The sequence below is a fragment of the Staurois parvus genome, unplaced genomic scaffold (genome assembly GCF_062004578.1).
Source record: "Staurois parvus isolate SC_StPar_1 unplaced genomic scaffold, SC_StPar_1.0 ptg000169l, whole genome shotgun sequence".
In the NCBI taxonomy this organism is placed as follows: Eukaryota; Metazoa; Chordata; class Amphibia; order Anura; family Ranidae; genus Staurois; species Staurois parvus.
Window position 1 is genome coordinate 234581 of NW_028317965.1, and position 13289 is coordinate 247869.

Consider the following 13289-nt stretch of genomic DNA (forward strand, 5'->3'; position numbering starts at 1 on the left):
GGTCCTGTAGTCTTCTGGGACCTGTCACGTGTCCCAGAAGACCACGGGGTGGGAAGGAAGGGGGACACCTTCCATTTCCGATTACCTAGGCGGTCCGACCACAATTGGGAGCTGGTACCTGTCAAATTTGGGTACCCGCTCCCCCACCCCCAAAGGTGCCAATCCTTAATGGGGAGTGGGGGAGCAGTCCTTAAAGCGGAACTTCCCCTTTTGGGTGGAGCTCCACTTTAAGCCTTGATGAAAGGGGGAGTTCCTTTGAACCTCGAAATGCATTGGCGTTTTGTTTTTTTAGCACAATACCAATTTGGACTCTTATTGTTTGGTTCTGCGCTCCTTCCACGTATACACTTTTTTTTTTTTTCAGGGATCTGTCATGAGCAGCCTAATCTGAGCCAGTGGGCTGTTCAAATGTTTTTGCCCTCTCACTACTTTGTATAAACTCATATCAAAGCCCCAGCGCCTTTTGGATGTCTTTTTGTTTTTTATTGAGTTCCCAAGACAGAATTGGCAATTATACCTAAATAATGAATGACATTGCAGGCGCTCCCCCCCCCTTTTTTTTTAACATTGGAAGATATTGTGCTTGGGAGTGGATAGCTACAAAGCACAAGTCAAATGACATTAAAATTGGAATGCACTGTTCAAGCAGTCCTGCTGATTTCTCTGTTACATGTTCTCTATGTGTGGCTGAAGTCACTACATTGTAGAGATAATTGTACTCTACAGAGTCCACAGGTCAGTGCACATCTCTTGATTGTAGTGAGTATAGGATCACAGTGCCTTAACTGTTTAGGTTTGAAGAAAATGTAGAGTAGTTGTGTGCATATTTTTTTTCTTTCTGACAGTCAAAATTAAAAAATAATTTTTTAATGTAATAAATATGAATATTGTGTATTGGGTCACCTTTACCCTTACGTACCCACTGAACGATTTATGATGGACTGCTCTTCAGAGGGCATTTGACAAGTGGTGAAGAGGCATTACGTTGTGGTGTGTCCCCATTCAGGTGAAAAGGTTGGCCTCAACAGGTGGTCTTGTCTGCCGAGCATGACGGGGGGGATAATTTTTTGCTCTGTCATATGTACACCTCTGTCTTTGAAACTTACAGGTGTGGTTGGGGGTGCAACTCAGCCATGTGTTTTTTGTTTTTTTTTTCTCCACCCATCCGAACCGCAATTTTAAAGGAGGCCTTAGTTTTCTTTACATAATTCTTCATTATTGTGATTACTTTACAGATGTGCCTGTTTAGAGAATTCTGAGTAATCACAACTTTGACTTATCCCTTATCAGACAGCCACATACAAGTTTATCAATATTTCAGGGAGTATGAAATTGCCTTTGAGGATCAGAAAATTTTGTTTTTTCCTATGTATAGTCCAAGGTTTTACCAGACAATGAAAACAGCAAATCAAGCTGCTTCAGTGGTGTCACTAGGGTTTGGTGTCACCAGGTGACAACCCCCTTGGTTACATTTGGTGACACCAAACCCTGACACACAACCCCGGTGACATTCAGTGTTCTCCTGGGTCCGCTCCATCTCCTGCCTGCCGCTCTCCTTGCACAGAGATTCTTGGACCCCGCCCACCACTTCCTCTTCACTGCCGGCCACCTCCACCAATCAACAGTGCCCATCCAATATGGACTTCCTGCACACCCTGTGGGTATCACCATGGAGACCGCTGGGAAAAGGGAAGGAGAGGTAAATGATGCGGACAGTGTCACCCCTGAGGCAGTTGTCACCCAGTTGTGGTCCGCACCCCATAGCAATGCCACTGAGCTGCTTTGCTAAGCTGTGCTAACTCTTTATATAACCCATATTGGTCTGAGAAACGTTTGTATTAAAATTTAAATTGTAAAAAATAAATCTAGATATAAAACACAGTTGCCTGCACTGTATACAGTATATTCCCTCTTCATCATCTTGCAGGTGTCTGCGATCAGAGCTTTGGAATACATGTAGCAGAGCTGGCTAACTTTCCGAAGCATGTAATCGAAAATGCCAAAGCAAAAGCATTAGAGTTGGAGGAATTCCAGTTCGTTGGGGCTTCAGCAGACTCTGAGGATGAACCAGCCTGCAAGAGACGCTACAAAGAAAAAGAGGTTTGCCATTGGTTTTATATTTACATATCTCTTCATCTGTTCTGTTATCTCCTTCTGGGAGCTTTTTAAGGAGGTTGACCGTTTTCATGAACAAGTTCTCTTTTTCTAACCTATCCATGTAGTCACAGGAGTGTACATGCGCTCGTGCGCACACACCGACCGCATTCATACTTATCCCAGTTCAGGCCTATGTAACTTACCACATGCAAATGACTCTCCCAAGCATGGGGTATGCTGGCAAAACTGATCAATATTAATAAAGCCTTATTAAGCCTGCCAACTTGACTTCATCAACCCAAAATTACACTACTAACCTCAATGTATACCGGTAAGTAGATGTTACTGGAAAGTGCATCTTAAGATCCTATCTTTATTATTACACCATACAAAAATTAAAATAGAAATTACACAAACCCCATTAAAACAATCCCCACATATCCACCGCAAATCAATACTAAACTATTCCATTTAATATTGGTAGAACTATATCCTGATGGTACTGAAGCCCATGTATGACTTTTATAGTGTGATAATCCGACTGAAAGCTTTAAAAAAAAAAAAAAAAAAGGCCATATGGTACATATTAGACAGACATAGCAAATAAAATAGTAACACATCCCGGGAATTCCTCTTCTCAGTTATAAAGAGTGAATATGACAGTGTCCATAATGCATGGATATGAAGCTGGAACTTATTACATGAAAATGCCATTAAGTAGTTGTTACAATGTCTTGACAGTTAATCCCAAAATGAATTCTAAAATAATATTCGGAGACCACTATCCAAAGCACCTACAGTGTGTCAGACATGTAAGAATCCTTTTGCTTACAGTTCAGTTTCCTTCTATTCATGGCAAAGCACCAGATTCTCTTACCTTCCCACCTTTCCAATAACACATTACGTTGGCTCCTTGAATAGTTTCTCTACTGGAAGCAATGATAAATCATGGGAAAAGTTAAAAATTCACTTCAAACCTATTATTGTTAAAGGTGATTACTTGAGGCATTGTTGCCCAAAGTGTGGTGTCCTTGATGAATGTGTGTGGTATGTAGCCAAGTTTAAGGTTCTTTATGTGCAAGACCATTTTGTGAGGTATATCCACTCTAGTGTTATAAATGGCACATTCTAGAGTGAGCATATTGATGTAGCTCAAAGTGCCTGCTTCTGTGTGCTCAATGGGAGGGTTTGCAGAGGACAGTTCTTAAGATAATGGTCCAGCACACTGGCCAACTTGGGATGCAGATAAAGGGGAAGGGAGTGAGGAAGAACTGAGAGTTCATGGAGAAATACTTGGTCAGTGACACACTGTAGGTAAAGCAGTGCTTTGATATTTAGATGGGTGGTATTCACACTCCACATCCTTGGTTGGTGCCCAACCTGCAGCTCAGGGGCTACATATGGCTCTGACATTTATGCCTTGTTCATGCCATATGTTTTGAGCACACCACTCCATATGCATAGTGGGCATATAGAAAACGGTTTTGTCTGTGCCCTGTTCACACCATACAGGTGCGGTAGTGCAGAATAATGCATTTTAAACAAGCCCTTAGTGTACAGCCCTTGGGCTCCCTCCAACAGTGTTCCGAAAATATAGGTTCTTACTGGGTCTAATGAAGAAATAATCGACTTTATACTGAGTTCTCTTATTAAAATGGCTAGGTTTAACTCTTTAACACTTAAATAGTTTCCAGGCTGTCCATCCCTTTATCGTTAATAATGGATCTTGCCATCAAATGTGGCACACGTCATTTTAAAGGATGCTGTAGGGAGTGCACACGTGGAAGCATTCAATAGTCTGGTATAGCAGTGTTCTCTTACAGACTCATATAATGTGCCTCCAGTCTAAGGCAAGCCGTATATTAACCACTTCCCGACCGGCCGTTGCATATAAACGGCCGGACGGTGGCAGTGCAGGGTCGCTCCCTGGGAGCGTGCAGCACCGCGATACGGTGCCCGCTGTGTTCTCCGGACACAGTGAAACACCGATCGTCGGACGGGACCTCTGTACGAGGTCCCGGTCATGTGATCACTGATTGGCCAATCAGTGATCACATGCAAAGTAGTAAGCAAGATGTCACTTGTGACATTGCTTACTACCTGTGAAATCTGTGAATGATCACAGAGGTCACATGGTACAAGGCTATTCACAACAGCCTTGTACCATGTGACAAGCTGTGACCAATCACAGCTCACTCAGTACTTCTCAATGAGTGCAAGAATGCAGACAGAGAGAAAGAGAAATGATTGCTTTTACATCCTATATGGGTGTAAAAGCAATCAGTGTAAAAAAAAAAAATCTTTATCACCCCCCACAAGTAGTACAGTGTTACCATGGTGACACTGTACTGCTAGGGTGACAGTATGTAAAAAAAAAAAAAAAAAATAATATAAAAATGTAAAAAAAAAATGTTTAAAAGTTATAATTTTTGGTTATAAACTAATCTGGATTTTTTTTTTTACTAAAAAGATAACTGAATAAATTTTGGCCAAGATTTATGATGAAATATTTATTTTCAAAATTTTATAAAAAAACCACTTTTTTTCAAAATTTTTGGACTTTTTCATTTACATAGCAAAAAAAATTAATCCCAGCGGTGAATAAATACCACCAAAATAAAGCTTTATCTGTGTCAAAAAATGCTAAAAAATTAATTTGGGTACAGTGTTGCATGACCGCGCAGTTGTCATTCAAAGTGTGATAGCGCTGAAAGCTGAAAATTGAATTGCCCTGGTCAGGAAGGGGGTAAAAGTGTCCGGTCTGGAAGTCGTTAATCAATTTTATTTCTTTCTACCACAGGTGGAAGGAAAGAAAATTACTGGCTTCACCCATCAACACAATCAGGAGAGCCTTCCTGACTAGTAGAATACAGTGATTACTGCTATTGGCTAAATTCAAAGGCAGTAATCGAATGCCAAAAATCTGTCAGGCTGGTTGTACCCAAGGCGATCGAAGGATCGACTGAGGTACAATCAGCCTGTCCATAGATGGAACGAATCTCATCCAGTCCCTGCTGAACCAGCTGAGATTCAATCCATCTATGGCTGGCTTTAAACTGGATCTAAGTCTGTTTCCAGAAGCATATGTGATATCTCTTAACACCTATAGCATTTTTGCAGTCTCTGACCATCTGCTGTAGCATTGCAGTTTCTGACCATCTTTTATAACATGCCTGTAGTCTTTTATTATCTCCAGTTGCATGTCTGCAGTATTACAGCCTTAAGTAGCAATGCACTCAATAAATTATTTTATACGGCTCTATGGTGATTTCAGGGACCACACTTGAGGCTCCCTAAATTAAGATCGTTATCCATCACCGCTCTGCATGTTTTTTTTCTGGTGACTTACTATTGGCAAAAGTTAAAAAAATTGACCTGGGGATTTCTGCTTAAGCATAAAGTGTAAAGGCAGTCATACGTGTATGGAATATTGGCCAGATCAGCAGGGACCGGCCGAATTTCAATCCATGTATGGGCTTGCTGGTTGTACATAAGTCGATATATCATTTGACTTTGATTTGAGCATGTCTGGGTTTTTCCTGAACAATCAATGCCACCTGCTATCAACAGCGACACCGATCAATGTATTTTGTCAGCAGGGAAGTCTCCCCAACAGCAGAATACAATAGCACAGTGGGTTGAACGAAAACAAAAATGAATCATGTATGGCTGGCTTAAGGGTGGCCACAAATGGGCAGATGCCTCCCTAAGAACTACAGGTGGTGAGATATCTTTTCATTCTAAAATCAGTTGGATGGTAGCACCCATGCAATGTTGACACTATGTCATGCTCATGGTAGAATTTCAAAGAAAGACTGCTCCAAACTCCATGAATAGTTCTCAGGTCCATGGGCAGCCCGTAAATGAGTCAGGTTTTTGTTTTTATTTTGTTCTTCCACCAGCGGCTTGAACGAAAAAAACCTGACTCAATTCTCTCAGCCACACACTTGATGTGGATTGGAGGTCATCCCTTTGTACTATTGCATTCTGACAGCAGGGAGGATCCCTGCCATCAGAATACACTGATCAGCATTGCAGGCGACAGGGAGGTTGTACAGAAGTTGATTGGCAGATCAACTTCCTTACAACCTCCCTGCCAATACATGGATCAAAATTCAGCCAGTCCCTGCTGAACACGCCACATTTTGATCCAAATATGGCCGAGTGTACCTGTGCCAGGTGCCAACTTCTAGGAGCTGGTCCCTCTCGGCATAGATAGCATGGCAGAAAATGAAGCTGCACTCTGTAGCCATTGCACCATAATGTTTGTTCAGTGTAACAGGCTTCATTCTAGTCCTAACAGAGGTAACCTGATAGCTTGGTAATACAAAAGCTAGTTTACATTGTTCTTTGTCTTTGTGTTGCTTTTAAATAATATATTCTTTTTTCAGTGGGTTTAAAAGTCGTTTAGTCCCAGCTGTCTCCACCTTTATAAATAAGCCCAGCTGGGGTGAAACATAGGGCAGGGACCAAGTCACAAGCCTGTTGCATTGAATGAACAATATGGTGTGATACCTGTAGAGTGCAGCTTCATTTCCTGCCCTGCTAAATTGCTTCAGACACAAATCACGCCTGCTCCAAGTGGCATGGCAAATCTTCCTGTGTGTCTAGGTCCTTACTGTCCAGTAATAGACATCCCGGGAAAAGGGAGCAATGCTTTTATTTTTAGTCTGTCGTGATCAACCCAAATTCCATATAATTGGTCCTGTGGTCTTCGCTATTTTACCAAATAGGAATGTTTTTTTATTTATGTGAACCTTTCTCTTCTTTTCTTTCAGGAAGGGGAGAAGATAATTCAAGATTTTCTCACCAAAGTGAAAGCTCTTCCACTTACTGAAATGTCTGAGCAGGAAATAAAAAACAGACTGAATCAGCTGAAGGCTGATGTTCTAGCCAGGAATAATGGTTTCGTCAATGAAGTTATCTGCCGCACAAAAGCTGCATGCTAAGCCCCAGGAGGAGCAGTATGTGTCTGGGGAGGTGATCTCTGTATCTGGCTGTTCTTACCGCTCTCTGCAATACTGTAGAAAATACACGACATGCAGCTATACTGTAGAAATCCAATAAAACAGTGTTCTTTTGTTTTTTGTACGTGCGTGGTCCGGAGTTTTTCAGAACAATTGCAAAATGTTATCTTAGATAAAACTTATGTGCTTTTTCAGTAGAAATATAGCTTTCCTGAATGACATAGGCCTAGTTCAACCAGACGTACTTAAAAGAAGAATGGGGTTATGATAAAAAAAAAATTATACTCGCCTAGGTGGATGTAGCATTGGTCCATGCTATTTCTGTCCCCTGCCGCTTCTAAGACCTGAGCGATCAAAGTCCTGAACGCTCTGTTCTCAGCCTTCAGTGAGTAAAGAGCAGTGACTCTGTTACCGAATCTCTACTCTGCCCCCCCAGCACTCAATGAGAGCCGAGAGGCTGAGCCAGATGCTGGTCCAGGCATTGGGTGGATTCTGACCATATGGTCAGGATGTTTTCAGAACCCGCACCGGCTCTGTGACATCAGCTGAAAACGGGTCACAGGCGTGCAGAACAAAGTACACTCCTGGGATCCACAGGTGAAGTAAAGCTATAAAACGTTTGGCCATACTTCTCCCTTAACTCCTTCCCGCCTGCGCCTCCCGACCCTTTAAGAGTTTCAGAAGCCGGGAGGTGGGGTGGGGTTTAGGGATCATGTGACCGCCGTGACGCGCCGTCACGGCGGTCACATGATCGGGAAAGGTCCCGATCGAAAGAGCAGACCGGGACCTTTCCGTGAGTACCGGACGTGTGATGGGAGTGCGCAGGGTGCACGCTCTTAGCACATATGTTTTTTGTTAATTGCACGCAAATGTGCGGCCGCTCGGCATCTAGGCCCAGATGCCGGGAGGCCGCACATTTGTGTGCGGCCAGCGTGAAGAGGTTAAATGTACGCCCGCTCAAGGGCTGTGTCTGCCCATACAAGGATGCGCAGGTGTTCCATGCACCCCCATGTAGACAGTCCCATTCATGTCAGTTGGGACACAGCTCCATAAACACAGCTGCTGCTTCCACCGTGCAGGTGTGCATCTTCGAATACAAAGCATTTGGGGCCATCCACCTGTATGGCTGTCAGATTGAGAGAAGTGATTGTGTCCTTGCAGCTTGCTGTATCCCAGTTTTTTTTTTTTTTTTTTATAATTTAAATATTTATTCATTTTTCATTTAAAAACAATACACATTTCCATAATTTTGAAAATATAATATTACAATTTCTCATAAAGCACTGATTTCCTATCATTTTCATTTTCTCCCCATAGCTCCCTTAACCCATTACCCGCCCACCTCCCACCCCACTACTATATACCCCTGACATCTGACTGATTAACTTGTATCTCATATTCTCTGGATACCTAGGTTTGATAGCAAAAGAAAGAGAAAGAAAGAGAGGCTAATTACTATATTTTCTCCTTTTTCCTAATCCTTTCCTCTTTTCTCTTCGTTTCTTCTTGTCCTCTCTTTCCCTTTTCTTTATGCTTACTTACTCAGTACCTTTCTTTACCTTACTTTGAACTCCTCCCATTTCTCCCATTTCATATGATATGTCACCATCCTATCTTCCTGTAGATAATAGAGTTTTTCCAATCTAGCAATCTGATCTACTCTATTCATCCAATCTTTTTCACTCGGTGCTTCAACTTTACGCCTAAACTTAGGAATCAGACTTTTTGCTGCATTTAGGTAGCCCAGTATACCCAGTTCTTTATATTTATTTCCAGATAGTATTGAGTTATGGAAAAGACAGATTTCAGGATCCAATCCTATCTCCATTCCAGTGACAATTGTGATTTGGTTTGTAACTTTTTCCCAATATATGTGTATTTTTGGACATTCCCACCATATGTGATACATCGTGCCCAACCCTCCACATCCTCGCCAACACCAGGGTTGCTTCTCCTCCCTCATCTTGTGCTCTATCACCGGTGTAACATACCACCTTGTCAAACATTTAAAATTAATTTCCACTTCACGCATACTAATATTTTCGTGTACCATTCTATATATTTTCCTCTGTGTGTGCTCTTCCCACTCCACTCCTAAATCCTTTTCCCATTTTTCTATATACTTTAATTTAAACTTACTATCTAAATCCGTGAGAGCTTTATATGCTTTGGCAGTGCTGTGTTTCACATCACCTCTATCTTCTAAGTATTTCTCGAATTCATTCCACTCTTTCCTAGTTCTAAGGGGCTTCGTCAATTTCTCCACAAATTCCTTCCCTCTTCCTTTTTCAAATCCTCCAGTGTTCTTAAGTTTACCCCCTCCATTACATCTCTCAACTGAGCGTCTTCCTTCATAATCCATCTACCTGAGATTTCCTCTTTACCTGGGGGAAAAAAATCTGAATTTCTTAGTGACATTAATAATGAATTAAAATCCCATTTCCTCTGTTTGTGCATTTTATCCCATTCCCTTATTACAATCCTCGTGTATACACTCGTGCTCTCCTCTAATTCTCTAAATTGTGGTGGCTCCCATACACTCCTACCTAAATCCTTTCTACTAAGTGTATTTTCAATTGTGACCCAATGTTTACTCTTTGAATTGTGTGTCCAGTCAAAAATTCTCGCTAGAATGACTGCCCTATGGTATCTTTTAAAATCCGGGACTCCCAACCCTCTTTTTTCTTTATTTCTGCTTAGCACTTCATATGATATCCTAGGTTTTTTATTTTTCCATATATATTTAGTTACTATTCGCTTAATTGTCCTAAAATACACCTCTGGAAGATTAATGGGTATCATCTGGAATTTATACAGTATCTTAGGGAGAATTACCATTTTTATCAGATTAATACGGCCCAACCAGGAAGGATTTCCTCCACCCATTTTCCTCAATTCCTCTCTGATTTCATTTAACATTGGGATATAATTAGCTTTATAAAGATTCTTCTGTGAGGGAGTGAATTTTACCCCCAGGTACTTTATTTCTCTATTTTTCCATATAAAGGAAAACTCTCTCTGTATATTTTCTTTTTCACTTTTTGGAAGGTTTATATTTAATATCTCTGTTTTGCTCGGGTTGATTTTTAAATTTGACATTTCCCCATATTCCTTCAGTGTTTTCATTAGGTTAGGAAGAGTTATCCTCGGGTTTCCAACATAGAATAATAAATCGTCCGCAAATGCGGCTATCTTATGTTCTGTCTTTCCAACATTTATTCCCTTTATATCTATATTTTTCCTAATTGTTGATAACAGGGGTTCCAGTGATAAAACAAACAACAGTGGGGACAGTGGGCATCCCTGTCTGGTTCCATTTGACATTGAAAAGGTCTCTGATCTCTCTCCGTTTACCATTACCATCGCAGACGGTCCTTCATACAGCTTTCCAATCCACTTTCTCATCCTACTACCCAATCCCAGGACCTCGAGTGTATCCATCATAAAACTCCAGTTAACCCTATCGAACGCCTTCTCCGCATCTATCGAGAGCAGCACTACTGGATTTTTTTCCATTTTACTCTTCTGTATAAGCATCAGGGACCTCAACCCATTATCTCGACCCTCTCTTCCTCTAACAAAACCCACCTGGTCTCCATGTATCCAATCTGGCATCAGATCTCTTAACCTATTCGCCAATACTTTTGCATACAACTTCGTGTCTACATTCAATAACGATATCGGTCTATAACTTGCACAATGGGTGATATCTTTACCTTCCTTATGTATTAAGACCACCTGTGCCAGAAGGGATTCCTTTCTTATTTCCATCTCTCCCCCCAACGCCTCCATATATCTCTTTAATTTGGGTAGCAGTAAATCACTGTATTTTTTATAATACCTCACAGTATATCCATCTGGGCCTGGGCTTTTTCCCGTCTTAAAGCTTTTTAATGCTATTTTTAGTTCTTCCTGCGTGATTTCGGATTCTAAGGAGTTTAATAGTTCTTCACTTAATTTTGGTAATCCTACATTTCTTAAATAATCCCTTCTTTTGTCAATATTTGTCATTTTATCTTTATTTATAACATCCTTAGGGGCAATATTATATAATTTACTGTAGTAATTTTTAAATACCTTTGCAATATCTTTAGTTGAATGGACTAACTCTCCCTTGGAGTTTTTTATTTTATCTATATAGTTCCTATTCTTCTTTCTCCTCAAGGCTCTCATCAGATATTTTCCTGGTCTATCTCCCCATCTATATCTTTCACCAATGATCTTATTAAAAGTTCTCATTTTTTCTTCCTCCATTACTTTCTCTAGTTCTTCCCTCTTTTTTATCACTCTTTGCTCTATCTCTTTCCTTATATTATTTTTATGTAGGAGTTCCATCTCAGCTATTTCCTTCAAAAGCCCACTGATCTTCTCGCGTCTTTCCCTTTTTTTCTTTGCCCCAATCGCAATAAGGATTCCTCTTACATATGCTTTATGTGCCTCCCACACTGTAGCTAGTGATACATCCTCTGTTTCATTTTCCTCAAAGAAACTCTCTATCTCCTCCCTGATCTTCCGGTCAGTATCTGGATCTGTGAGGAGTGTCTCATTCAACCTCCATGATAAGCCACCTGACCTTTTCCCTCCCCATTTTAATTCCATTACTACAGGTGCATGGTCCGAGATAGTTATTGCTTCTATTTCTACTTTAACCAAATCCTCAACAAGTCGATGGTCCACCAAAATATAGTCCAATCTAGAGTATGTCCTATGTACACTAGAGAAGAAAGTATAATCTCTCTCTCTCATGTGGACAATTCTCCAGCTATCCACCAGTTGGCACTCTTTCATCACCATTTTCAATAATCCCATGGACCTATTTCCCCCTCTCTGTACTCCAGATGTTGTATCTATTTGTGGATCCATACATATATTAAAGTCACCCGCCACTATTAGATATCCCTTTCCAAAATCCATCAACCTTCTCATAACCCCTTTCAAAAACATCTCTGGCTTCCTATTAAGGCAATATATGTTAACAAGCGTACATTCTATGTCATGTAATTTACCCTTCAAAAACAAAAACCTCCCCTCCGGGTCTGTCTTTCTCTCTTCCAGTTCAAACCTGATGTTTTTTGCAAATCCTATAGCTACTCCCTTAGCTCTCTTAACTGGGGAATCTGCATAATACCATGTCGGATGTTGTCTAGAGTATAGCTTAATATTTTTTTTTAACTCTAGATGTGTTTCCTGCAAAAAAACAACTGAGGCCTCTCTATGTTGTAGTTCTCTATATAGTCGAAATCTTTTACCCGGGCAATTTAATCCATTTACATTATGGGTTACGAAGCGTATTTCCTCCATATTTTATTTACCTTCTTCCTATTTTACCATTTCCTTTCCTCTTTCCCTTCCCTATACCTCTTCTCTCGTACAAGATGTCAGTTTTAAAACTCCCTATCCCCAGTCCCCCCCCTCTTCTCTCCCTCCCCTTCTCCCCCCCCTCCATCCCCCTTCCCTCCCTCCCCTTCCCTCCCCTCTCCCACCACGAACCCCTCCCCCCTTCCCCCTCCCCCCTAGTAGGCTTTTTATTTGCCTATGAATCATCTGTGGAAAGAATCCCACTTTTGATTCCTATCTGGGGGCTCAGCTCCGTCCATGTGCCGCTCACCTTCCCCCCCTCCTCCCCGTTGTCCCTCTGTCTATTTGCTCTCTGTTTTCTCTTCTAACTAGCTGCCATTCCTCTTTTCCCAACATAAATAACTCTCTCTCCTCCTCTTCCCATCCCGGTATCTCTATTCTCTGCAGTTCAAATTTATTACAAAAGTCTTTCATATCTTCAGAGGATCTCAAAAAAGCTGTGACTCCATCTTTCCATCCGATTAAACATGCTGATCGACCCCATCTATATTGCACATTCTGTTTCTTCAACAGTTCCAATAATGGTTTCAACGATCTCTTTCTTCTCAATGTCTCAGCTGCTATGTCTGCAAAAATTTGAATATTTTTCCCTCCATAATTGATATTCGTTCTTCCTTTAATCTTCTTCCATATCTCATCCTTATCTCTATAATTATGGAACCGAACGATTATATCTCTTGATTTTTCTGGGCCTTTTTCTTGTTGAAGCTTTCCTATCCTGTACACTCCGTCTAATTTATACATTTCCGCACCAGATCTGTCCATTATGGCATTCAAAATTTTTCCTGTGGTCTCCTTTAGATCTTCCCCCTGTTGCAGCTCTGGGACTCCTCTTATTCTAATGTTATTTCTCCTGTCCCTATTTTC

The 13289-nt window shown here is 41.1% G+C and overlaps 1 protein-coding gene across 1 annotated transcript in view; it reads left to right on the forward strand.

Annotated features, from left to right (window-relative positions):
* MSH2 (mutS homolog 2) overlaps window positions 1–7188 on the forward strand; it is a 191566-nt gene extending 184378 nt beyond the window's left edge. Inside the window, exons 15-16 of the mRNA XM_089676428.1 lie at window positions 1928–2100; window positions 6876–7188. Of these exons, the coding sequence (XP_089532554.1) occupies window positions 1928–2100; window positions 6876–7046 (344 nt within the window). The 3' untranslated portion in view covers window positions 7047–7188. The remainder of the gene's footprint in view (window positions 1–1927; window positions 2101–6875) is intronic.
* Window positions 7189–13289: the final 6101 nt, after the last annotated feature.